This window comes from Poeciliopsis prolifica, unplaced genomic scaffold, assembly GCF_027474105.1.
Source record: "Poeciliopsis prolifica strain line A6 unplaced genomic scaffold, Auburn_PproV2 SCAFFOLD051, whole genome shotgun sequence".
Taxonomy (NCBI): domain Eukaryota; kingdom Metazoa; phylum Chordata; class Actinopteri; order Cyprinodontiformes; family Poeciliidae; genus Poeciliopsis; species Poeciliopsis prolifica.
In genome coordinates, this window is record NW_026562426.1 from 2,358,590 (window position 1) to 2,386,341 (window position 27,752).

Here is a 27,752-nt window from a genome sequence, read left to right on the forward strand (position 1 = left end):
TGCACGAAATGCCCTGCTTCTTACTCATTCCTGCCAAAAGTCAGGTTCTTAACTAACCAGGACCCAGTGAAAAAAAAGTTGTGGGTTCTGCCGGAGATTGTCGACAATAGCCGAAGATGACGATTCGCGCACTGTCGGAGGGGGACCTGTGAGTGAGTGTTCCGTGTGCGAGTGTGTGTGCGTGTGTGTGTGTGTGCTGAACTGAGCGGAGGTGAAGAAGAGGAGGATGAAGCTTGGAGCGGAGGATGGGAGGAAGAGTGGAGTAAGAGACAGGCTAGCTGCGTGTGAATGAGTGAGGGAAGAAGAGGAGAAGGTCGTCTGAGGGGCCGAAGACAAGAGGATACTTCTGTTTTTTGGGGTCTATCTCCGGAGCTTTACTAAAGAAAACTTTTAACTTTTTTTTTTTACCCGCCACAGCTCGGCTTGAGCCCGGAGCCGGCTTTGTTTCGCGGCGGGGGTGTCTAAGATAAATGAAGGAATAAAAGAGAAGCCGTCGATATTTTTTACCAAAGCGGGGAATACCCTGGAATTGATTTTAATACAGGTTGCAAGAGGATGGCGGCCAATATGTACCGAGTGGGAGGTAAGGAATGGTTTATATATTTGAGACCCCCCTCTCGCCTCACACACACACACTCACACACACATACACGCACGCACACGATGTGATTGTTCGTTTTCGACACCCAGGCGGCTAGCCGCTAGCTGTCTATTCGGTTAGCTGCTAAATCAAGCTAGCCGTAGCCTAGCTTTGGATGATGCTGAAGTTAGCTTCAGATTCGTATACACCGATTGGACGCTTGAGTAAAAATCTGTTATGCTCTTTTAGAGAACAGGACTAAATTAGATCAGGTCTAATTCTAAATCCGACAGGCCCAACGTAAACTGTCTTATTTGGCACTGTCTAAAGGTTCTTTAAAGACATTTTTTCGTAAACATACATGAAAATAAATAATTGAGTTTGAAAGGTACAGTTCTTGGGCAGGTCGAATGGATTGCTTTAATAAATAACATGATATTTCGACTCATTGACTTAATGGTGTTGATTGTATTTTGGCAATAGATCAGGTACTTTAAACTTTAAATCCTAAAATCTTTGTGTTTTGAACGTTTTAAAGAATAAAGAGTAGATTAATTCTGTCCAGTCTGAAACATTAAGAGTTTTCAGATGGGTTTAATATTAAATGTAATTTCCAATGCAAAATAAAACATTGAATATATGTTGTCATCAAGAGAACGAGGTTCTTAGAAACTGTATGAAAGTGTCTGTAAACAGCGTAGAATAATTTACTACAGATTTGACTTGACTAAAAATGAACTGATTGCATACAGGATGCAACTATGAATTTATCCCAAAATAGCTATAAAATTGGTATTTTCCACCTTAAACAATAACAAGGGAATTTTTTCTAATCAAATACTGTGTGTAAAATAATGTGCAGGCAGACTAGAGTAATCCAGCACAGCTCTTAAATTGATTATTTGTCATTAGAAATATTCCAGAATCCCTAAAATCCGCGCAACAGCCCTGGGTCTGAAACTCGGATCAGATGCCAACTTCAATGCCACTTAGCCTTCGTGCGTGCTTCAAGTTTGGTTTGAAACATACGATTGTAATGGGATTTTGCAAATAAATATATTAACCTTTTTAATCAATACATCTAATACTGTTGCTTAATGTCACACCATAGATGAAACGTGCAACTTTTACAAACATTAATGCGAGATCTCGGCTATATAGTTGTCTCAACAAATATCCCACCGCGGATTGTTGTCGGGTTCCGTGAACTGTTCTCTGAAGAGTTTGGGGGGAAAAAACTAATTACGGACTCAGATATGACACCTCGGGAAGCTTATTGCTCATGTAGGTGGACATTCGCGGAATAATTTTTAAATTGGCGCTAATGTCGGAGAGTGAAAATGGAAATTCCATGCTATTAGCATTAGCCGCTAAAAAGCCAGAACCTCGCGGGGTCTGTAGCAGCTAGCTTGGCTTCGCCATACCGCTTCATTTGTTACGCTAGCAAAGTTAACCGTGAATGCTAAAATTAGTTAGCTTAAAGCCACCTGATGGTACAGACTGAACGATATTTTTAAAAATGGCTTGAAGCAGAATAGTTTAAAACTCAGATAACTTTAATAATAGAATTTGGTCAGTTGAATCATCGGAGTTATGTTATATTGTGTACATTATATACTTGCAAAATACGCGAATACATGGCCCAATTTCCGTGTTGGGAAACTTTCTCATTAGAATAATGGCGTGTGTAAAATCCCACTGAATGAAAGGCGTATGTGAGCAGAAATGCTGTACATACCAAGTCATGTTTGGTACTTCTGAAGGCTTCCTCGTCAGTACTGGGGAGTAAATATGAGCACTGAGAAGGGACACAAACTTACAGCTGTCATTTGGCTAGCATCCTTTTTTATCCGCCTAGCTTTTAACAGTACTGTTTGGAGAAGCATACTTTTTATTGCTCATGCAGTTGCTTTGTCGCTGGCGCTTATTTCTCGCAATATCTTGTTACGACGTTTGAAAGAGAGTGTTGTCGCAGAGACAGACATGTTTTATGGATAGTGTGGCAGGCTTAGCTGTGTGTGAGCACTCACAAGGGTCTGCAGGGTATTTAGGTCATGCTGATTAAACACTGGTCTGCACAATATGGTGCATAGACGGGGATCGTTCCAATCGATTGTTCATTACTTATATATACATGTATATATATGATTGTACAAAACCCAGGTTGATAGAAGAATTAAAGGTCGTGTTCACAGTACAAAATAGATTCTGTTTCCAGGTTCTGTTTCGTTTGGTGTTGTTGCTGTTCAGAAAAGTTAAATGCAATGACAACGAGGTGATAACTCTCAAACAAATAGAGACTGTATAAATACTTGTTCAGTATTAATTAGTAGAAATTCAGAGCATTGACAAGATGTGAATCTTAACATTCATTTAGGTTAAAAAAAATTCATATGAAAGGGTTTAAATCTGTTTCAGTTTACTTGAAGAAACACCAGTCTCTCCTCCAATGACCAACAGATCGCATTGTGACCCGAATTCAACTTGAACTGCCAAAGTTCTGCTGATACCAGAACTTCGGATGTTCTGGTATCAGCAGAGCAGTTTTCCTAGGACAGGTAGTGACATGCAGCTTTGCCCTTTAGAGTTTGCGGTTTGGAAATTTGCTCTTCCTGTAGCTGTTGCATATAATACAAGGCAATTCTTTCTTTCCACGAGTCTTTAGGTGCAAACTGTGTTTCTAGGAGTGTCTTTGCCTCCTTTAAATCAACATTTTTAAATTCCTGATAATCATCAGAAATTTACGACTAACATGTCACATAAGATTAAAAATTCTTACTCCTTTAAAAAAAGGGATAAAACAGCAAGTCTGACTGTAAGCTGCTTACTGTCTTCTCTTTGGCATTGCAGAAAACATAAATCTGAGTAAAAGCGTGACATAAATTAGCATACAACCCTCCGATTCATTACTTTGTAGAAAAGCAGCAGTTACCACAACTGTAACTGTTGCAGCTGTAGACTCTGCATAGACAGTCTAGAGTCTAAACTGTAGACTGCCAACACCATGTCTAAAATTTCTGTTGATTTCTTATTGTGAAGCAGCTAAAACTCCAGCAGACTGGATGAAGAGAAACAGTAAAAAATCTTTTTCAGTCTCTTAATCAGGTTAATGTAGGCATTCACATTGCATTGCTAATTTGTCCTTAGCACATTAGCACTACTGCAAAGACCTGCTCGGACCGGATTGTAATAAATATTTTCTAATTACAGAAGTACCGTATGTTCAGGCCAACTATGTCTGTTAGAAAGCTGGGGTAGCTTGTTCAGTGCAGCAAAAAATATTTTCGGAGCACGTTGGAGTCGTTTTTAAGGCCATTAAGAAACTGCAGCACAATCATCTCATTACCAAAGCAGCAGACGCAAGTCATGGCAACATTTACCAGCATTTTTTTCCAATTGTGCTGCAATTTAGTATGCTTCACTGTTTTAGAATGGGGTCACATTCTAAAACACGAATGCTCTCCCATCCTGCCTGAAGCTGCAGGGACGGCTGCTGGAAGGGGCCTAACAATTCCTCCTCGGGAGTTGCCCTTTCTGTAGCTCCATTTATCTTCCCATCGACTCTTTAACACCTCCTCTGTTCCGCTGATTGAACGCATTCCCACAGCATAACTCTGCCACCACCATGTTTCTCTGTGGAGATGGTGGATTCAGGGTGATAAGTAATGCTCGCCAACAAACTTCTGAGGCCTTCACTGAAAATCAGATACTGGTGTCGTCATGACAGTTGCAGTAGAACTCTGTTCATAAAATTCTTTCTATCGTTGTAAGAATTTAGATTTATTGTGTTAAAATGCTATATTGGACAGGATTGAAGGGAGTTCATTATAAATTTGCTTTGTTCCAATTTTGGTCGATTCCAATTTTATTTTTGTCAGAAAAGTTGCTAAACATAGCAACAAAGTTGCTAAGTTGGCAACAGTGAGGTGACTGTTGTTAAGCACACACATGACCTCCCGGGGCAGAAGGGTCTGTCAGTCAAACCTGTCTCACATCAGACCAGAAGGGGGCAGTGGCTGATGTTCAGACGTTTGTGGAAGGAGAGAAAAATACAAGTACTCAGTGGCATCCTCTCTTTTTTATGTGTTCATTTTATGTGTTCAATAATAATAATAATAATGCCTGATTCTCAGATGTGCATACATGTAGACCAGAACTATCCAGAAAACTGAGACCTGTGGTTTTTCCCTGGATCGCAGTTCTTCTGTCAGAGGAAACAAACCATGGAGAAACATCCAGCATCACTGTCTGAACAGCTACAATTAGTCATGTTAGGCACATGAAAGTGCACGTCCTCCTGTTCACTCTTACCCACTGTTACGTAACAGGAGGATGCCATGTTCTTTCACTGTGTACAGCAATGTGATGCTTCCCTATTCAGTCTTTACATTGCTGTTAAATAGAGCAAGAAATCCTCTCTCTTTCAGAGTTCTTCCTTTTCCACCTCTGCTTGTGGTGATGCATCAGAAAGCAGCCATATCCTCTTGAGGCTCTCTGCCTACTTGTGAGCTCACCAAATGGAACCGAGCTGCAGGCGTCCTCCGGCTGCTCTAAGCATCCTCTAATATCTCAGCCTGTCTGCATTTATTTTATTCCCCAAGCCATTTTTTTTTCTTAAAGAACAGTACTTGTTTTGTCAACTTATGCACCTGCACGCAGCATTTTGTTCTTCATTTTGTGTCTGTCCCCAAAGTGCAATAAGCTGCGCTGGGCTTTAGGTTTAGACACAAACCACTGCTGCTGGCACGTCACCATATTAGGAAGAGAGAGATTTGTGATGTGGATGTTAAATATTAGAATATAAATATGCTTTATTGTCCCAGAGTGGGGAGAATTCAGGTTGAACTGAAGCATGTAACTTCACACAAAGACAAAAATTCATTCATCAGGATGTTGAAGGCTTCATGTCAAGATCATACCTAAAGGAAAAGTCACAAGAAGCAGCTGCTTAATGTCAACACAAATAACTCTGAGGATTATCCTTTATCAGGTAGCTTTTCTGTGTGTGTGTAACGCTGATGTGTTTGATGGCGTTAATTAAAACACATCCGTGTTTTAATTCGTCACTGCAAGCTCAGCAGACATTTCTCTGGCATCGTCAGACAGCTGATAAGCACATGTAGAGTTTAAACACCCAATGTTTAAACTCAGGACTTCATCGTTACTGCTAGTTACCCTGCATCACTTTTTTGCATTGTTCCTGTGATGTGAACTGTTTTCAGGAACTGTTCATTCCTAAATCTCAGGAATCAAACACAGAAGACTGCAGTGTGGCTGAGCAACCGAGGTTAGCTATGTGTGCTTCTCCTGCAGCAGAAACAAGTAAATGAAGAGTGCACAACAGGCACAGCCTGCTCATCTGTTAACGAACATTTCTGCTAGTTAACAGATGCCATAGTAAAAATAGCTCTGATTGAACTGATGAGTCTTTGACAGCATGTTCATTCCAAATGCATATATGAATATGTCAGTTTTCATGGGAGAGTGGAGATGAACCGGATCTCATATAAGGATTATGACCTTATGCTCTAAAGAACACATATTCAGTTACAATCTGAAGCAAAATTCAATTGAATCCTGGTCATCTGTCAGAATATTCATGTATTTTAGATGTACATAGTCCACATATGAACAAAATGTAATGTCTGCTGCTTATTTCAATTTTACTGAATCATGTTTTTCCAGTGTAAAACACTTTGAACTGCCTCGTTGCTGAAATGTACTGCACAAATAAACTTTGACTTGATGCAGCGTGTCTCCTGGTGCATGTGCCTATGCGTTCACCATAGATCACGTTTTGAGATCAATCCATCCTGAATTGTTTTCGTCTTCATCTTTATGCATGGAAAAACAGATGTGACCTAGACAGCAGACCTCTATGGCTCAAAGTCTGGAACGGTTCAAGTTAACAGAACAGAACCCCTTTCTCTTTGTGATGCACATCTGCACCAGCAGGGTCAACAGCAGTCACCTACTGCTACCGACTTAGCAACTCTCAGGCAAAACATTGATATGGGCCAAAATCAGCAGGTCAGACATTAAAGATCGATGATCAGCCAGAAAACTGCCATAGTGACATCCAATAAAGATTATTCTTTTACACGTCATCAAACAGTACAGTAAGCTCAATTAATTATTCAGAGGTATTTAAACAAACCCAGCAGATCACTTTGAGTCTCTCAGTCACTCCTTCTCCTGCTGTTGTTCTTTGGGTTCATAGCAAACATAATCCGCACACAATGAATCATCTGTCCAGTCACTGGAAAATAAAAAGAATACTTTTATCGATGAACAATATGGTTTTACAGAAAAAGTAGCCTCAGTCTGATGCCTGCTGGTGTCATCAGTAAAAAAGAGCCTCACTATTTTCTCATTGAGCTGGGGTCAAGGGAGGCCACCACCTCCTCGAAGAGTTGGACATCAAATTCCCCCTGGTCATCTGCGCATATGAGCATCTCGGGTTATGCAGTGACTGTGTTGTTTGAAAAAATTTGAGGCGGGGTCATGCGCTAATTTTTTTTATTTATTTTTTTCTTCTTTCTGTTGTTTCAGACTACGTTTACTTTGAGAACTCCTCCAGCAACCCATACCTGATCCGGAGAATAGAAGAGCTCAACAAGGTTGGTAGTTGATGTTTGTGCTTTTTAACGTGTTCAACTCTCACCAGCAGCTAAACCTGAACCTGTTCTGTGCAGCGGCCCGTTGAAACCTTGCAAACGGTGGTAAATTATGGCTGCTCCAATGACAGGACACTGCTTCAGATCCTACTGCCATAACAACAGCAGCATATGACACAGGGCAGATTCCCTGTCACAGGATTAAGCTCATTTATGTAAGCCACTTGCTCTAAAGCACTTGTGGATTTCACCATGAGAGCTAAAAGCTACTGAATTCAGAGATCTGGGTTAAAGGCTGTAGATCAGTTTTTCAGAATGAATTGTACTAGTGTACCTGAATTCTGCTGTTGCGTATAAAGCGCTGTTTGCATTTGAAGACATTTTTCACCAAACCTTTACTAACATAATATTAGTTATTTAGATTTTTGTACAAGATTTTTTGTTTATTGGAATGTAATGTGACGTGAAAACATTGTATCATAGTCATTGTATTGAAATACTTGTCAGCGAAAAGATTTATTTTTTTATATTAGAGTAAAAAAACTATTCATGGTAAAAGAAAAACTCCTCAGTTAAACTCTGAATTCTGTTAAATAAAGGTGCAACAATAATTCAACCCCCATTTCCTTAATTTAGGGTGACAGACAATTGACCGATACACGAGAAGCTGATTTTATTTTCCTCCACAAAAGTCTGAACATCAGCCACTGTCCTCTATTTCTCTGCTTTGAGTGAGACTGATAGACAGACCGGCCTCCAGGTCACTGTTAACCATGGCCGACTTAGTGACTTTGTTGCTATATTTAGCAACTTTTCTGATTAAAAAGAAATGCCATCGGCCATAATTGGAATCAACAGGTCAGGCTTTTTAAATATTGGTGATCGGTTGGAAATGTGCAGGCAGTGCACTACAACTATGAAACAAATTGTCATCATTGAGGTTTACCATACATCAGCGATGTGACTTTGTTCTCACTCATTTGTGGTGAGTTCAGAATTCTCTGTTGCACACACTACTACAAACACACGCACACAGACACACAGCTCTATCACTTTAATTGTCATTTATTTTCAAAAGATTTCCTAATTCACCAGAAATAATTAGAAGTCTTCAGTAATCTGACATGTAAGTTCTGCTGGGCTGTAAATCCTGAGGCCTGAGTTGAAATATTATATCTTTTCATAGTCATTTTAACTTTTCATAGTTCATCCTGCTCCAGCTAACATGTCAGGGTTGATTTGGGTGGATCTTTTTAACCCGTTGTCTGTCAGATCAGGCCTTACTCACCTGTATTTGAATTCATTCTTGTGAATGAAAGTAGGACTGTTTTGTAAATGCAGACATTTACAAAATATCTGGAATGGGAAATTACTATATACTTAATTTCTAGAAAAAACATCCAAATCAGTCAGTCTTTTGCATAAAAGCCTTGTTTGCCCAAATGCTCTTGAACAGAAGCTTGGTTTGGTTAGTGGAAACAGCTTGATAATCGTTCAGAGGAGGAAAACTCAGGAGACTGTTGGCTGCTGGAGAGCAGCTGATGGTCTCAGACATCGAGGCACCAAACAGAGCAGCTGAGCTGGTGAACCAGGAGCAGTTCAAGAAAGAACAATTAACAGAAAACCTTTTTCATTGTTAATGCTGTGGACAGAGGATGAGTAATCTGGCTGGTCTGTAAAACAACTCTGACTACATTCACTCACACAGCAGGTAAAGGAAACCCAAATAGATTTTTTGTTGTTGTTTGTTTTGTCCAAATGCAACCCATAGCTGACTGTTTCATGGCAGTGTGAACGGCAAAAATGAATCCAATCGGTACATTTGTTTTAAATTATTTAGACATGCACCAATCGAAACTTTGGGCCAGTATTAACAAAAAGATGGAAATCAATATTGGTTGTTGATAACGGCCCAGTTTTACTTGTCAGAACAATACCTAAATGTTGCTGTTAGTGCCGATATATTGTGCATCACTAAAATTCTTAAGCATTTTATTCAGCAAAATACTTAATTGCAAAGTACAGCAGTGGTTTTAGCACAAAGTGGTTGATTTACAAGTAGAAAGTGGAAGTAATAAGAACCAAAACTGCATGGGTCAAAATGAACAACAGCTGTATTTAATGGCAGCCTTATTCATTTATTTTGCCATATAAAATAAGGAAAACACAAATCAGGAGGGAAACATTTCAGGCGTCCCTCTCTGGGTGGGAAACCGGGGATTGTAAAAATGATTGAAGATGGGAACAGAAGCTTGGAGACTCGCACCTTTTCTTCCTGATAGTTCTGACCTGAACAACTCGCTCTGTGTTTGCAGACAGCCAATGGGAATGTGGAGGCGAAGGTGGTGTGTCTGTTCAGGAGGAGAGACATCTCAGGCAACCTCAACACTCTGGCAGACAGCAACGCAAGTGAGTAGCAAGCTCTTGCCTCATCCACTACAGCAGGAGTGTATGCATGATATGGCTGGCTGCCTTTAATGAGCCTCTTCCTCTTTGTGTTTCACACAAAAGCCTCAAAGCGCCTCTTCAGCTTTTCTGTTGTGAATTGTAACAAGGCCTGCTCCAGGGCTAAATTAAGAACTCGAGCTGGAGCCCAGTCATTCTCAAGCTAATGTTCCTCCACTCGCAACATGGCCGCCTTTCTTTGCATTGGATCCATCACCTGGCCCGTGGGATTCATCTGATTCATGTGTCAACTGCTTATCATTTAATAAAGAGGGGAAATACAGACAGTCACACGAACTTACTGTATTGGGACAGAATGGTGCATCTGGCTTGTTTTATGTAACAAACACAGTGTTTTTTATATTTGAAAGAATATATAGTTTCTCAAGGAATGAGTGTTCTATAAACAGACAGGGCGTTCCATTTCTTCTGCTCTGAAGATGAACTGCCTGCAGGTGCTGCTGACCAGAATACACCAGCAGTGATTGGTGGGAGTCAGAGGAAGTCTGGGATCCTTCATTGGGGTAGATAATGTTGGGAGAATATACTGGATACTAGAGCTTGGACAGTATGGCTGAAAAACACATTTCCTACAAGTCGATATCAGTAATTATTTCCGGATTATAAGTCACAGTTTTCTTCTTAGTTTGGCCGGGGGTGCTACTTATACTCCAGAGCTACTTATGTACACATCATTACATCATATCACATGTCATTTTCACACTAAACCGCAAGAGGGCGCTCTAGGCCTGTTCTTCTACTTTCGGAGTTAGCGGAGTTGTTTACAAGCGACATCGAGGATGAAGATTTTATTCGATTTAGTGATTTGGAGAGCATGGATAGTTTGGTAAATTTGTTAGCATGTCATTTATGCTATAGTTATCTGAATAACTCTTAATATGTTATGCTAACATACCAGGCACGTGCAGGTCATTGTTTGTCATGCAACGTTAGCATACCATACAACTATTCAGCCTGTTGTTGACTCTATTCTATTTTTATTTTAAATTGCCTTTCAAGGTGACATGTCTGTTCTTGGTGTTGGATTTTACCAAATAAATTTTCCTCAAAAATGTGACTTATATATGTCTTTTCGTTCTTTATTATGCATTTTATGGCTGGTGCGACTTGTACTCCAGAGCGACTTATAGTCCGGAAAATACAGCAGTTGTTTTTTGTTTTGTTTGTTTGTTTGTTTTATGTAACTGAAAAAACTTCCAGACATGTTTTACCCAGTTTTCATTCTATGTCATTGTTTTTATTTTTAAACAGTTATGAGGCACAGTGGCTCAGTCTGCACTGTGCAAGTTACTCAATAGGTTGTTGCTAGAGTTAGTCAGTTAGTTGATGCCACCCTCATGGCTTAGCTAGCTCTGGGAGGTTGAGCAATTGAAGTCTTTCTTCTGCCTACATCACCCAGAATGCTGTGCAGTTCTAGATTAGAGTTCAGTGAAAAGTTCATATCGTGAATATTCTATCAAATGCATAATCAATAAATATTAATCGCGTGTCTTTCACAGTATATATTGCTATTGTTTTATTCTTCAACCCTACTCCATAGTTTGTTCTGAGTTCATGATTTTTGACAATTTCTAATTTTGGAATGAAACTTATCAGAAAAGAAAATTACTTATTTTAAAAGGGAATTGGTCAACTGCGATGACTGGTATATGAAAAAATTAGGTAAATATGGGAATGAAAGCAACGCTTAATACTCTTCAGGCAGTTTAGATTTTAAGGTGTCTGTTTTCATTCCGGCATCAAGAACAATGGCAATTGTGAGCACAAAACAAGGATTTTGACTTTCATTTCAAGGTTTGACAGGTTACAGATGCCAGTGTAGATTTATAAATATTAAAGGAAAGATAAAAGAAACAGTTTGTGCAGATTTTAAACATATAAAGAAAAGAAATGCAAGTTGTACAAATATACTTATATTGCTTAAGAACAGTGTAGCTTAAGACTCAGACTGTAAGATGCTCATTGTGTTCATCAGATGAGCCTGGGGGGCGAAACTAAAAGTCTAAACTGTTTGTGTTCAGGATGTGTGGGGTCTGCAGAGGTGTTAGCTGCCTTTTTCCTGATCCCTGACCTGTTCAAGTCCAAGTCCTGAACTAAACTGTTGGATATATTATCAGGTGATTTGCGATTCTCCCTGCTACTTCCTGACTTCCTGTTGAAAATGGCTGCTCCCTGCATTTCACTAAGTAACTAAAAAATAGCTTCCCATTGGAAGTCATCTTCAGTCACATGGAGGCTGACAGGCTGGGAGCTGTTTGAAACCAAAACAGTTAGTTATTCACAGACATGAGTAAAGTCACTACTCCTCCTTCCACCAGAGATAGAAACATCTCTGAAAATAATCCCCAAATCAGTGTAGTCTGATGGACAAAGAAGTGATTAGTTGAATGTTCTTATAAAACTCTCATGAGTTTTATCTTGAAATTGTGGGATGAAATATGTTCACCAGGCCCTGTTTTCAATATCATCATGGTGCATGATTATCCTGTGGGAGCATTATTATTAGAATAATGATTAGTAATATAACAATGGAGTTCATAAGATTCATGCTTCTGATTTTTTACTTCTAGGTTAATAGAATATATCAACCACATTAAGGAGCTCACCAGGTGACATCAAGAAGAAAGGATCCTGTTCAAATAAATGCACCAATAATCAATAATCACATTTGTAGCAACCACTGTTGTTGTCTCAGCTGAGGCTCCTTCCTTGGTTTGCCCCACCCTGATCCAGTCCAATCTCCTCCTTGTTTGATCAGAGAGTAGACAGGGGGGAGTGGGTGGTGCTAATGACATGCAGTCTGGTAAAAATGGATCCCGTTCATTAAACACCCCTCCCACGCCCCTCCCGATAGCCCACCTTTCTCTCCCTCCCCTCCTCCTCCTGGTCTACAGTGCTCTTAACAAAGACATTAAAACACAGATCAACACATCTCAAAATGGATGCAGTGATGTTGGCATGCTTCTCTAGGATACCACCACAGTGAGACACTACAGTCGTGTGTGTGCGTGTGTGTGTGTGTGTGTGGTGTTGCCTGAAATGTGACTGATTAGAGTGGCTCTTAATTCCTTTGTGTGTCTTCCTTGTGCCTGCTGGCTGCTTTGACATGTTCTTGTAGAGCAGCTGAACGAAGACATAGCTGATGCCAGCCTCCAACTGACTGGACTGATGCAGGATGCTGCCGTCCTCCTGTAGATCCGCAGGAACCCAGTATTAATACAGCCGCTCCAGCATAAAGCTCACACTGATTCCTGCCATGCTTTGTGATGACGCAACCGTTTCACTTTTCTTGACTCATTTTGATTTTTAATTTTTGTGGAGCTTCTTATTTCTGCATATTTAGATTCCTCTCATTGAGAACCTTCTTCAGGAGAATAATAACCAACAAACGTTTTCTTTACTTTTCTAGGTGAACAGAATAAAACAGAAATTTCTGTGCAGCTGCAGCACAAGTGTCAGGCAGTCAAAGAAAATAGATTCACAGAAATAGGAAAACGCAATACATTAAACAGAATAATGAGCAAAATATTGTTTAGTAAGGGCAACATTTCAACATAAATACTCTTTAGCAAACTCCAGTCCAAAGGAATGTGAAACTCCTTTGGACTGTAAGTTAGTTTAAAAGTGTAGAAAATGTGTCACTTCCTGAGTTTGTTTGGATCTGTGATGGTTCTGGAGTGTAACAGCAGCTGGGAGGAAGGAGCTGTGATAACACTCCTCTGTGCATTTAGGATGCAGCAGTCTGTTACTTACTGAGATTATTGGCTGAAACAAAAGATGTTGCCACTATTTCCTTCACTCAGCTCTCTTTATAAGGTAATTAAAGATGCTACAGTCAGAGCAGTTTTCCATTGTTATTGTGAAGTATGCATGGTGTTTAGTGAGATGCAGTTCCTGTAACTCCTGTATTTTACTCTGGCATCGGAAAGGCAACTACTCTAAAACAGTCCCCCACTGTTGCCAACTTAGTGACTTTGTTGCTATATTTAGCTACTTTTCAGACTAAAGGAATTGGTGTCAGCCGAGAATGGAATCAGCAGGTCAGAGTTTTTAAAGATCATGATTGGCCAGAAAACTCCAATCAGTGAACTCCCTTTGACATCACCCATTTGATCCAACAGTCCTGTCTTAAAATTGTTGTATTTTAGTGTTTTGTAGAGAAGTGAAGGGAGAAATTTTAAGTACTCTACACAAATTACTATATTACAGCTATCCTCCAAACAGATGCCAGCTTCATTTATTAAGGGTTTTTTGGATCAGCACATAGACTTAGGTGCAATGCCTTATGGGTAATATCAGTAATAGGCAGTGAGACCATGGGATTCCAGTGCTAATCAGCAGATTAACTCCAGTAGACTTTCAGTGTTTTTACTGTTTTTTTTTTATCTTATGTTAGATCTATGAATGAATCGAACTCAAGTGTTTTAGACATGGCACCCCTGTGATTTTATTGACTCTTCTTCTCTATAAGTCAGCCTCCAGCTCTTGACTGAGATGTCTTTGTTCAGGTTTCTGAGATGCAATGTTACAAACCCAAACCACTCAGCAAGGTGAAACCCTACTGGTTTGGAACTGGGATGTGTTTTTTGTTTTGTTTTCAGTAACAATCGTGACAGGAACAGTGGAAATCACAGCTGACGTTCACCTGGTAGAATAACAATAATAAACCAGATGTGTGTAAACTGATTACAGTTATATCTTCCTTCACAAAGTGAACAATGTCTGATCAGTTTGTGGTGCTCTCCAGTTTAGTGATAATATTCAAACCCTTCCTGAGTTTAAGCTTCTTTTTATTTTCCGTTTCTTTCATATTTTCACAAAAGCAAATCATGGCTTATAGATACGTAGCCAGTATAGACATGTTCAAATATGATCAACATAATTTGACAAAACAAATTATGTTGAGAATTCCAAAGAAACTCTTAATGTTAAACTGAAAACTTGATTTCTACAAAATAAAGACAAAAATATGTGTCATAAGATGAGTGATTTGATAAATACTGCCCCCTTCAGTCAGAATTCAGTAGCTTCTCCCCTGGCTGCAGTCAATCAGTGTGGCTCTCAGTCAGGATGCTCATCTGGGGCCTCATGTATAAAGCGTGCACACGCCATATTTTACACACATGCCTGCATGTATAAAAATGAATGTGGCGTGAAAGTTTGTTTAAATATATGCAAACTTTTGAGCAGCAATGAAAATGTGCTGCAGCCACTTTTCTGTGGACAATATGAAACTACAAAGCATCAAAACTCGCCTAAACACACCGAAATCTGACTGCATTCAGTTATTTAGCCCAAGAAGCAAAAAACTCAACTGTTTTTTTCATTATTTTAATATTTTATTGTTTAAACGTAAACGGTGAAAGTGAACTGCATTTATCTTCAAGCAATAACATGACACTCACACAAAATAAAGAAAATAAAAGTAAAAGGATGTGAAGGGCTCACTCAAATTTAAATAGTACATTTCCTCAGTTTTTGTCTCATAAAGATGTGCATAACTGTTCTGTGCGCCAAAGCGCATGAAATGCAGCAATGGGGTAATTTCATTCTCACTTAAAAAAGAAAACAAGATTTAATTAGCAGATTAACTCCAAACAGGTTCGGCTTGATGGTGATCAAGGTGTGTATACAATCACACGTATATAAGTATCTGCGCAAAGATGAGCCGCGTAATTATGGAGCGTTTGGCTCTGATGGAGGACATCACCAATGGAGGGATTCAGAGGGACCGTTTGTTCAGAGATCATATTGATCTGCTGGTAAATGTTGATGATGGTTTATTGTTGTTTAGATTAATCCAGACTTATCATCCTGGAGCTCAGAGCAGAACCTAAACAAGGGGCCGAGCAGCACCGGTACCGGTGCAACAGCTTGCATCCTTCAGTCGAGCCATACCCGCTTTGTGAATGCGCCTTTATGGACAGAAAGCAGCTCTATTCTGCAAATATTCAACTTATGCATGATCTCCCTATTTAGAATAAACATCCACATTCCCACTCAAAGGACTCTGACACACTTTGTCTAAATCCCAGCTCAACACTCTGCTGTTCAAACAGGCATTGGCATCATCTCTTTATTTTTTTTTTTTTAATTTGGATTTTTTTCACCTTTAAAATGTATTTTAATTTTTGTGAGGTGACATCTCAACGCGTCTTTTAGATAAAATACATAATAATTGTTATAAATACCTATACTGCTACAATCAAGGATGAATTGCCATGGTTATTGCCTCAGTGGTGGGAGACTTCTGGGTATTTATACTAATTGACGTATGGCAAAATGAAGGACCAGCAGCTGTGCTCCATTTCAAATTGGAATTTATAAAGGAAAGGTGTGCGGATATGTACGTATGTATGACTTTATACATGCACATTTTTTGTGTGCCGCACTTTTTAAAATTTGTCCATATGCCAAGTTTTAGTGTGAAAACTACAGACTCTTTTACACATGAGGCCCCTCGACATTTCCTCCATTTTTCATGATACACTCTTCAGGAGATCAGCTATGAACAGCTCTTTCTTAGTTCAGCCACTCACTTAGACTGAGCCATGGGCTTTGACTGGGTCACTTTCTTGTCCTCACACCATGTCTGTGTAGCTTTAGCTAGACACTTCGGCTCGTTGTCTTGCTGGATAATAAATGTCATCTGAAGCCAAAGTTCTCCTACAGATCAAAACAAATTGTCCTCTGGGAAATCACTGCCTTCTGCTGAGAAGCATCCCCACAGCATGATGCTGCCCCCACCATGCTTCACAGTCTTGTAGTGTGTTTGTGGTGATGTGAAGTGTTTGGCGTTTGACTTAGTGTCTCCTCTGATGACCAAAAAGCTCTATTTTGGTCTTATCATCAGACCAACAAAAGTTCTTATTGGACGATGGAGCCTCCTGCAGGTGCAGTGGGAGGAGCTTCAGAGGAGCTTCACCGAATGTCCCACAACCATGTGACCACCAGTCCACTGTTAGACCTTGCTGAGTCCAGTATACTAACATCACTGAAGACAAAGTCACCGCTTTCAGGTGACCTCTACTCCACTGATTGTGAAACTACCAGCATCAACTGACTTTAGTTACTTTGAAGGGGGTGAATATTTATGCAATTATTTTGATTTGCTTGTATTTTTTTCACATTTTTCTCTAATGTTCATTATTTCATAGGAATCAGTTTTCACTTTGACATGAAAGATTTTTGTTTCTCTTTGTCAAAATTTTTTTTTGTCAAAAAAGCCAAATGTAAAACATCCCGAGGGGTTGAATACTTTTTATAGGCACTGCGTGTCTGCATGAAGCAGTGTTAAATATTAAATGTAGTGTAAGCTGTCAGCCTGCTGACGTTTTATTACATGTATAAACCGTTGAACCTCTCCCAGTGTGAACAGGTCAGCTATGGGCTGCTATGGTTCCAGCCCTTCAGTCTCTCTACTACTGTTCATTTGTCTTAATTGCTTGAGCTTATTGCTGTTTTCACCGCATCTTCCCTCCTCTTCCTCCTTCAGTACACACACACACACACACACACACACACACACACACACACACACACACACACACACACACACAAACGAGTTCTTTGTGCAAAACAGAAGGCCGCTGATTGCTTACTGAGGCCTACAGAAAGAGTTAATTCCTCCTTATTCTTTTTTTTCTCGTTATGGAAGGTGTGTGTTCTGTGTGTTTTGAGATTATATCCGATTAAGGTGGCTGTCGCTTAATGTCTTCGGTTCTGGCGGTGTGTGTGTGTGTGTGCGTGCGTGTGTGTGTGTGTGTGTGTGTGTGTGTGTGTGTGTGAGTGTGTGTGTGTGTGGAGAGGATGCATGTTTTTTGGGGGGATGGGCGCCTCAGGTTTGCTGCACAGGGTCTCCCACTTTATCTGGCAGGGACCAGTCGGACGGAGAAGGAGGGGCGGGGGTTGAGAGGTTAAGAGGAAAAGGGGTGTGGCCTGAGTTACTGTCCTTCTCACTGTGTCTTACTGTGTCTTTCTCCCCCCATGCCCTCACTGACAGGGTTTCCTTTGGCCGAGTGCAGGGGCGGAGTCCACAGAGATTGAGCAAAATCAGCCCTCCCCTCCAGTTTGCCACAAATTACTCACCCTGCTGCTGAAATTAGAAATGCGCAGTCTAGTGGCCAAGTTCACCTAAAGATACAAACAGCTGCCTGTAGTTGAGTTTTTTTATTGACAAAAACATAAGTTGTGCATTTGTTCTTATGAAATACTTGCAGTGAGTTTTAACAGTCGTGAACATGCATGAGATGATGAATGCCTGTTTCACTTTCTAGGAGGACTCGGAACAAACCAGGAAGTATCTGAAGTACTTCTGGTTCTCTTACCTCTTCACTTGAATCTGTAAACTTTTACAAAACATTCTACTGATGATTAATATAACGAAGGTAGACATGACTTATAACCCACCATGTTCAGCAGACATGAAGTGGCAGGGGATGAAACATTGGATGTTGGAACTGCTAGTTTTTATTTTCAACAGCTGTAATATTGAAAAGTTCATTTCATTTAGTAATTCAATAAAAACATCATTCATTTTCTTAAATGACACACGCATAGATTCCTCACATAGTGAGAGTGAAAAAATAAAGCGGATAATTTCTTTAGGTTTTGTCGCTATATGTAACAACTTTTCAGACAAAAATATCAGAATCAGCAGGTGAGGCTTTTCAAAGAGGGCTCGCTCTCTGTGTGTGTTTAGAGTGGGTAAAGTATCTGATACGTCTGTCTGGTGCTTTTCTTTTTAAGTAATTTCAGATCAAAGGGAGATAGAAATGTTCCTGTAGTTTTTATTCTAACTTTAACTGGGACTAGAGGCTCTCAGGTGGCAGTGGCAAAATGCCAAGTCATGATTTTATTATTTTTTTTGTAAAATTATTTCAGTCTCTGTTGAAAGACTTTTCTATACAAATTTGATTCCCTTTGATAAAACTGCCTGCTTGTGTCAGATAAAACTATTTAACAGTTCACCTTTACCCCATTAGTTTTTGAGTTAAACTTCTTGTTAATGTCCCACAGTATAATCTGCAGATGAGTGTTTTTATTTAACACAGCAGGTATTTCAGTTCTGTGTTTTGCTCCATCGTCTGATTCTGATTCTGTTGTGTCTGTTTTCAGGAGAGTTTGAGGAGGAGTCCAAGCAGCCGGCGCTGTCTGAGCAGCAGAAGCACCAGCTGAAACACAGGGAGCTTTTCTTGTCTCGACAGTTTGAGTCTCTACCTGCCACTCATATACGGTACGTGTTCATGTGGAGTCAGCAGTCTTAACACTGAGGGGAAACACATTCTCACCAGAAACACACACATCCAATACAACGCCTCACTGCAGGCCGTTGTTTCTGTTAACTTTTAAATGTTAAAGTTTGCTAGGTTGCCATTTTTTATTCAGGCACACAAATGATCTGTTTCTTCCATGGTGGATGTTTTACTGCTGCTCCTCTCTGTCCCCAGGGGAAAATGCAACGTCACCCTCCTCAATGAAACGGACGTTCTGGCTGGTTACCTGGAGAAGGAAGTAAGGCTGAGCTTGGCGATTTCTCAGGGGCACCTTGTTCCTGCTGCTCATTTTTTGAGAAAAAAATTAAGATTAAGGTCAAATGGTGCGCAGCTTCAACCCTTCAACATCTCCTGTCCAGGACTGTTTCTTCTACTCGCTGGTGTTTGACCCTGTCCAGAAGACGCTGCTGGCTGATCAGGGGGAGATCCGGGTGGGCTCTAAATACCAGGCAGAGATTCCTGACAAACTCGCTGAAGGTTTGTTTCCTTTAACACTGTGAAAGACAGATGTTTTTATTTTCCTGTGACACCAGATTAAAGCTTTCCTTGTTCTAAATCTGTTAGGATTATTAAAATTTGTTCTGTTTTCAAAATGCCAGAATAATCGGAAAGAATGTTTATACTTTGGTTTAAATTCAGAAGTTTCCATCCATTTTTTAGCAGTTGGTAGCATTCCTCAAGCTTCTTTCAGTAGCTAACTGGAGTTCTGGCCCATTCTCCTTAACAGAAGTGGTAGAACTGGGTCAGGTTGGTAGGCCTCATCACTCACACACCTTTCAGATCTACTCAGGTTCTCTGGGACAGATGTCCTGTGATGGACACTCAAACATTGACTTCCCTGTCCTTAAGCCACTTGTAGCTGATTTGGTGTCATAGTTAGCATTGAACTTTTTGTCCATTTGTCTCTCAGATGAAGTTGACACCCGGGTCCAGGAGAAGATGGAAACAAAAGTTTGGGACCCCAGCAACCAGCTGAAGGACGCCCAGATCGACCAGTTCCTTGTTGTTGCAAGGTGACACTTCCCCACCATCTGCTACCCTGCAGTTAGAACCTGTTGCCATGGCAATTTCCAAGCAAACTTCCATCAATTGGGTACAATTGATGGAAGCATTAGCCATCAGGGTAAAGCAGTGAAGATCAGACTGCTATGTCTCAATGAACATGGAGAGAGAATGCCTTCTGTCATATCAGAATATGTATTTAACTACTGGGCAAACAGGGCACTGCTGCTTGAATTATCATCTCTATGCTTATCTAATTTGTTTGTTTACATCTACAGAAACTGTTTGATTCTGGGGAATCTCTTATAGTTATGGTACATCAGCCAGATGCTCCCTCTAGTGGCTGTTTGATGAAGTGTACACAGAGGAACACCAGAAGCAGTAGAGCAGGATGTCAGGGTCTGATGGGTGTGTGTGTGCATTTCAGAGCTGTGGGGACGTTTGCCCGGGCCTTGGACTGCAGCAGCTCCATCCGTCAGCCCAGCCTCCACATGAGTGCAGCTGCAGCTTCCAGAGACATCACACTGGTTAGAGCCAAACTTGCGCACACACACATCTCCACGCACACACACACACACGCACACACACTTTGCAAAACCTGCAGTCCAACCTGCACATAGACTGTTTCCCACTGGAACATGTGGTTTCAACAGAGTTTACTGGAACTAAGTCTTATGTTAAGATGTATGTAAAAGAAAGTTTATTTCCAGCCTACTTCACTTTTTTCATATTGTCACCTTCATAAAATAAAGGCCAAAGTGAAAAAAATAAATAAATCATTACCTCTTTTCTTCTCAAAGATGTTTTAGGGGGGACAAAATTGCTTTTAGCAAAAAATTACTTGGGCCATTATTTTAGGAAGCTGACAGTGTTACACACAAAACTCCTTAATGCCAATGGGAAAAGTTATTCAAAGTAAGTTATTATTACAAATAAAAACTTAAAAGATCCCATGTACAGAAGGATGTCCAACCTCTCCTGTGGCAGCTGTGTCTGTTGGAAGTTCGGCCCATTCCTCTCAGCAGAACCTGTCCAGCTCCATCAGGCTGGTGAGAATGTCAGTACTCAGCCATCTTCAGAAACTTCCAGAGACACTCAGTCAGATTCAGATCTGGCTCTGGCTCAGCTGCAGTTGGTGTCCTGCTTGTCCTGCATCCATCCATGCTTCAGAGACAGGAAGCATCCATCCTGTCTCTGTGGTCTACAGGCAGCTGCTTTGATTTCCTTCTTGATTTATGCTCCAACACATACTCAGCTGTGAAACTTCAATATAGACAGCTGCGTACCTTTCCTGTCCAACTGCCAGAGTCTAGCACAGGTTAATCCAGTTAAGCTGCAGAAACGTGTAAAGGATGATCAGAGGAAATGGGAGGCACCTGAGTTCAGCTTGGAGCTTCATGGACAAGGTTGTGAATACTTTTTAATGTGCGAGTTCTTTGATTTTCATTCACTTTTTAAAAATCAAAAATCCTAAAATCTCTACATCTTGAAGGACTTCTCCATGGCAAAATCCACTCATGTCTCTGTGTGTGCGTCTGCATGTACAGCTTAGTGCAACAGAAAGCTGTAGTAATGACGTACTAATGTTCTTTGTTGCATTAGTTCCATGCCATGGACACATTGCAGAAGAACAACTACGACCTGGCCAGGGCCATGTCCACGCTGGTCCCTCAGGGGGGTCCAGTGCTCTGCCGGGACGAGATGGAGGAGTGGAGCGCCTCGGAGGCCATGCTGTTTGAGGAGGCACTGGAGAAATACGGCAAAGACTTCAACGACATCCGTCAGGACTTTGTGAGCTCTCCTGTCTGATTGCGGTGTGATTTGCAGTAATCTACTGAGGCAACTAAAGATTTATTGTTTCCTGATCACCAGCTGCCCTGGAAGTCTCTGGCCAGCGTAGTCCAGTTTTACTACATGTGGAAGACCACCGACCGCTACATCCAGCAGGTCAGTCTTCAGCTAGTCACACAACAGAAAGACACCTGAAACACAAGTTCATCCCTCATGTGGTCATCCTGATGTTTACCAACCATGAATGTTTTCCTCAGAAACGACTAAAGGCAGCAGAGGCAGACAGCAAGCTCAAACAGGTCTACATCCCCACTTAGTGAGTATCAGCTGCTACACACAGTATCTGCTTCCAGCTCCAACCTTCTCACAAAAACTCCCTGCTGTTCTGTGTGCTCCAGTACCAAACCCAACCCCAATCAGATCATGATGCCAGGCAGCAAGCCCGGCCTGAACGGAGCCACAGGCTTCCAGAAGGGACTGAGCTGCGAGAGCTGCCACAGTAAGAGGGGACACACACACACACACACACACACACACACACACACCTCCCACCCTGATCCTGCAAGACGCTCTAACACATTTAGTCACGCTACAACCACAAACTGCATTGGATTTTCTGAAGCAGAGCAGCTCAAAGTAGTGAATTACTGAAGTGGAGCTGAATGGACGTTTATTTACACACCACCATTCATAGATGGGGTCACCTAACAGGCTTTACAGGACATCAAAGGAAACCCACAAAGAAAATGGCAAAATATAGATGTATCACAAAAACAAAGCAACTGTCTGTTTCAAACATTCATTAGTCTGATTGTTTGATCAAAAGCTGTTGTAAACAAGAATGTCTTCAGTCCTGATTTAAAGGTACTCCAGTCCATCTGCCTTGAAATCCGCTTTGTTTTCAGAGGTGTGAATACGTAATCAAACTCTGATGCAAACCAAAGAAAAACAAACTTTACAAACCTGTCTAGGTTCAGATGAGATGCACTCTGGGGCAGTTCGAATGTAGACTAGAGACTGCTCCAAATGCAGGAAGCTGACGATTGATCATTGCATTCTAGGTAAATACAGCCAAAACAAATGTGTAAGTGTTTTTGGTAGAGCTGTCCTGTTAGAATTTCTATTGTGTCTTTGGTTACACACAAGTGTGTACACTTGTGTGTAACCAAAGACACAATAGAAATAGAAACAATAGAAACTTATGCTTATGAAACTTATTGTGTCTTTGGTTACACACAAGTGTGTACACTTGTGTGTAACCAAAGACACAATAGAAATAGAAACAATAGAAACTTATGCTTATGAAACTTATTGTGTCTTTGTGTCTTTGGTTACACACAAGTGTGTACACTTGTGTGTAACCAAAGACACAATAGAAATTCTAACAGGGGTCTCAAACTCCAGTCCTCGAGGGCTGCAGTCCTGCAACTTTTAGATGTGCCTCTGCTGCACCACATCTGAATAGAATAATTAGGTCATTAGCAAGGCTCTGGAGAACTGATCTACACAAGGAGGACTGGAGTTTGAGACCCTGAGACCCCTGAACCTCTAAAGTCTGACTCCACAGCATTTTTGTTTCCATTTGGTGGAGAAGGAAGTTGCGCTCTGTGTCTTCTTCAGAGGTTTTCATGTTGCTTTCTGTAGTGATTGTTGGTGTTGCACCACCACAGGTAAGGAGGGGAACAGGTTGTCCAAAGGATTTGGTTGGTTTGACTCGGCGCAGTGTGAAAGTTCTACTGACCGCCAGAGGGCGGTGCTGAACGCACTGAATGTTCCCTTCGCGCATGCGCTGTTCGAGCAACAATATCAAAGTTACACCTGTGACATATCGGAGGATCAATCAGAAGCTAAATAGCATAACGTCAGCGGAGGCTCTTTTCTTCTGCGATTCGCGTTGAATGGCATCGGCCTTTTGGGTTTCTGGCCATTTTCACCGTCGTTGGACGCCCTGCTGCCTGTTGGCCGCAGTAGCGGTGTGTCGCCCTCCTGCGACGGATCTGCGTTCCAGGTACTGTTTGTTGGGGATGACAGCGCCTCCTCCTCCAACTCATAACCACTGTGTTTGTACACATGTTGGAGCTGAGCTAACGGCGTTAGCCTTTCTACGTTTGAAGTTTCGCTTTAATTGGTGACTTTAGCTTCTCGCCTCCTCTCCCAATGTTAGCCGATGCTATTTATTAGCGGTTAGTTATTACTTTGATTGGCGACGGGAACCTTTTTGCCCCCTCTCCCAGTTTTGTTTGGATTTTAGTGGTTTTAAAAACATTTTAAGCCAGTTCAGCTGTTTTTCCTGAATGGGCTGACACTAAATCTCAGATGTTGGTATCAATGGTGAAAAAAGTTGGTCAGGTCATCCCTGTTTTTTTTTCCTAAGCAGTGTGATGCAAACGCTGCTGCAGAGTTTCTGCTTTACTGCTTTCTAATCAAATTCTGGCTGAAGTATTTCCCTCTAACCTGGAGCTCCTGTCTCACCAGCGGCCCAGTCTCCTCAGTGGTATGCATGGGGCCCCCCAAACATGCAGTGCAGACTATGTTCTTCTTGTTGGATCTACTGGAAGAAGTATGGCGGTTTGAAGACCCCCACTCAGCTGGAAGGAGCAGCTAGAGCCGGCTCTGTAAGGGAACCACATTGCTTGTTAAACCTCGTCAGCAAGTGTTTCGCATCTTCATCTTCTTTGCACTTTGTGTGCAGGAGTCGGGCTCTCGCAGTCACATGACCCGCCAGGAGGTCCAGGGTCTGTCACCGTTCACTCGCAACGAGGGCCGAGCCAAGCTGCTGGCCAAGAACCGGCAGACCTTCATCCTGCAGACCACCAAGCTGACCCGCATCGCACGGCGGGTGTGTGAGGACATCCTGCAGCCCCGCCGCGCCGCACGCAGACCCTACGCCTCCATCAACGCCAACGCCGTCAAGGCTGAGTGTATGAATACACACCTCAGCAAGGTTCACACTGACAAATGTGCTTCTGACATCGGTCTGAATGTTTGTTTCCTCAGGTATGATCAGGCTGCCTAAAGCCACTAAGTCTCCGTCAAAGAGCAAGGTGATACCTCGACAGTCTCTGGCCACTATAGTGAAGGATTTAGGTGAGACATGGAGTTTGATTTTTTTTTTTAGATCACCTTTCTGTTCGCTAAAAACACAGTGATCGTTCCAGTGGTTAACGTTATAATCTGTATGGGAGAGGATCAAGGCCACTGGGGAAAACAAATGTTGATGAAACTTTAATCTCAGAATTCTGACTGTTTTTTCTCAGAATCAGAATTATATACATTTACGGACTATTAATTTGATGTCTTCTAATAAATATTTTTCTGGCATCTCTGTGGTCTAGCAGGAAAGTGTGTGATTGGCCTGTGTTGACCCCTGCTGTTCCTGGGATGTGTGCAGCTGATCTTGTTCTTGTTGTCTCTGCAGCCATCTCAGCTCCTCTGAAGCTGAAGGCCTCTAGAGGTCCTCCAACACCCATCAACAGGAACCAGGCCAGCCAGCCTCGAGTGGCCCAAAGCCTGCTGGGAAAGAGAGGCTTTGACTCTGTCAGTGTTTCTCACGGGGCTGTTAGCATGACGGATGCATGCTCGGTGTTACTCTGCTTAACTCGTTCTTCTTGTGACAGGCGACAGGGGTGCCCTACCCAGCCAATGGGAGGCCGTACACATCAGGCATGAGAACCACGTCGCAGTCGGTCATCAAGCGGCAGAAGGTCAGCCAGGGAGAAGCTCCCAATCCTGTGGTGTTTGTGGCCACCAAGGACACCAGGTAAACGTCACAGCTGATTGGCGTCAGAACCACAGGTCAGCCTTTTACTGACCGCCTGATAAAGACAAGTGGGATATTTAACTTGAGTTAATTTATTCACTGGATGAAAATTTCATGTTAAAAAAAAGACTGTTTGATGTTTGATTCCAGTGTCTCATAATTTTTTTAACACTGATAGTTATAGTAAGTAAGTATAGTAAGTAACTGGCTACTAAGCTTAGCAGCCAGTAGTTTCCTTAAATTTCTAAAATCTCTAAATTCATGTTTCCATCCAACTGTCATGCGAAATTTGAACAAACCTTTGAAATGCTGATCAGGCATGTTTCCATCTAATTTGGAACGAATCAAAGCTTACTTTCGTCAGACGTTGACCCTACGCATGGCTGTAAAAAACAGGAAGTAGAAGTTGCTAACTCAGAACAAATTGAGTGAGCCCTCTGCTCATTTCTGGAGGTTTGGACTTAATCTGGTCACCATGGTAGCTTTTAATTATAGAGGTAATGAAGGTTTCATCAGTGTGCCACCAAAAATGCTTTTTGTGTGAATGTGGCCCTGGTGAGAGATCGGGCTCCTGTTGGTAACCTGCTGCTGCTCTGGTTCCACCAGGGCTCTGAGGAAACACCTGACCCAGTCAGAGATGCGCCGGGCAGCAAGAAAACCTCACCTGCTGGTCCGGATCAAGCTGCCGCCTCCGCCCCGCTCCCTGGCCATGCCGCTGCTCCCCTCCAGCACCAGCGAGCCCATCGTCCTGGAAGACTGAAGCCTGGTGGGGGGTGTTTTAATGGGACATGGGGCTGGGGAGGGAACCGCTGAGGGTTTGACTCCCAGGCAGCACACATTGCCATAAAGTACTCTGATCTTTCCTGTTTTTAGTTTTTGTTTCCTTGTTTTTCTCCCTAAACATGTCTTGTTCAGCACACACAGATGACAGAATATTTTTTCTTATTTAAAATAAAAAGCAGCTTCACATTTCCATGCTCTCATAAATCCTGGATTATTAAACAGCCCGTCTTATTACGTTTTCCAAATGTATAATTTAAATTCTGATATTTCTCACCTCAAAAAAGTGATGAAGCACATTTTGATTTTCTTCTGCATCTGGTATGTTTTTGTAAATAGATTTCTCTCCATGTCAGCCTGCTGCTGAGCGCAGCGGTCAGCTGCTCAGTCCAAGCGATCCGTCATCGTTTCAGTTTGATCCGACGTTTGGCTTCCCATCAAAGGAACGGTGTGAGCTGGGCTCGTTGGTAACCGTGTCACCTGCCGCATTGTTAGTTTAGCTTTTAGGTTGTCAACTGCAGGTGGACAAGAGATCCAAAAAGAGCATCACCGTTAACCCCTCACATAACATCAGATTGAATAATGATGATTTTTCTTATGCAACCTGTCATCTTCTAAAAAGATTAAGCAGCAATAAATTTAAAAAATAATAATAATTTTTTTTTTTTTAGAGTGTTGATCAGGAAGTTCTTCATGTGGCTATAACTCTCTTCTGAACAGAAGCCAAGTTTCTGATTGGGATTCGGGTGTTTTGGTGTTTTTATCTCCCCAGTTTGTCTTATTAGGGCGAACGCTGAAAGGAAGTTGTTCATTTGCTGTTTGAAAATTATTGAAATATCCACAGTTTCTGGGTATTACACCAGTTTTACACATTGGTCCCATTGTGGACTAACTTTTTCAAAAACTAAAAAAAGTCTAGAGTGTAGCTTGTACAAAGCCATGTAAATTAAAAAAAGATTGGCTCCTTTTTTTAAAAGAAATAAGTGAAAAGGAACTGCTTCTCCTTAATGGTGGAGATTACTCTAACATGTCCAGTCAACAGGTTGGGGAGGGGTGACTTTCAGAAGGGACAGGGGCTGATTTTTGTAAAAGGAGAGAGACTAACATGCCACAATAAAAGGTTTTCTCAATTGTTTTTATTTTTTATTTTTATTCCGTCTGTATCCTTAAATGTATCTTGTTAAGAAAAATAAAGATTTTCTTTTTCTTTGTGTTCAGACCTGCTTTAATCACAGCTGGTTTTCTCTTCATCTTGTAGCTGTATCTTTTTAGCACTGTGTCGAGCTGAACTGTTGCTTTGTAATTTTTTACTGCAGCGTTGAAAAACTTCCCCCGCAGAGGTTTGTGATGCTGCATGTTATATTATTGACCCAGTACCTAGAAATCACAGATACGATTTATTATAAAAGTTTGATATATCAAACTTCTCACCTCAGGAGGTGTTGGTGTGTTTTTTTTTTCCTTTCATTTTGTTGATACCT

At 41.4% G+C, this 27,752-nt stretch overlaps 1 protein-coding gene across 1 annotated transcript; it reads left to right on the forward strand.

The window, feature by feature from the left end:
• The first annotated feature begins 127 nt into the window (after nucleotides 1-127).
• mta2 (metastasis associated 1 family, member 2) lies at nucleotides 128-27,477 on the forward strand. The gene is made up of 18 exons (XM_055058752.1): nucleotides 128-583; nucleotides 7,133-7,200; nucleotides 9,513-9,606; nucleotides 18,781-18,898; nucleotides 19,113-19,176; nucleotides 19,298-19,415; nucleotides 19,849-19,951; nucleotides 20,368-20,467; nucleotides 21,543-21,731; nucleotides 21,813-21,887; nucleotides 21,989-22,047; nucleotides 22,130-22,230; nucleotides 24,207-24,346; nucleotides 24,424-24,652; nucleotides 24,729-24,818; nucleotides 25,150-25,268; nucleotides 25,349-25,491; nucleotides 26,098-27,477. The coding sequence occupies exons 1-18, from the start codon at nucleotides 556-558 to the stop codon at nucleotides 26,249-26,251; spliced, it is 1,992 nt and encodes a 663-aa protein (XP_054914727.1). The 5' UTR covers nucleotides 128-555; the 3' UTR covers nucleotides 26,252-27,477.
• Nucleotides 27,478-27,752: the final 275 nt, after the last annotated feature.

Bases quoted from the DNA above. Each gene is read 5' to 3' on its own strand.
- mta2 (XM_055058752.1), top strand. From the start codon at position 556: ATGGCGGCCAATATGTACCGAGTGGGAG. The intron at 19,177-19,297 runs GTAAGGCTGAGC...TCTCCTGTCCAG, and splicing joins CTGGTTACCTGGAGAAGGAA to GACTGTTTCTTCTACTCGCT. The intron at 22,048-22,129 runs GTGAGTATCAGC...TGTGTGCTCCAG, and splicing joins CAGGTCTACATCCCCACTTA to TACCAAACCCAACCCCAATC.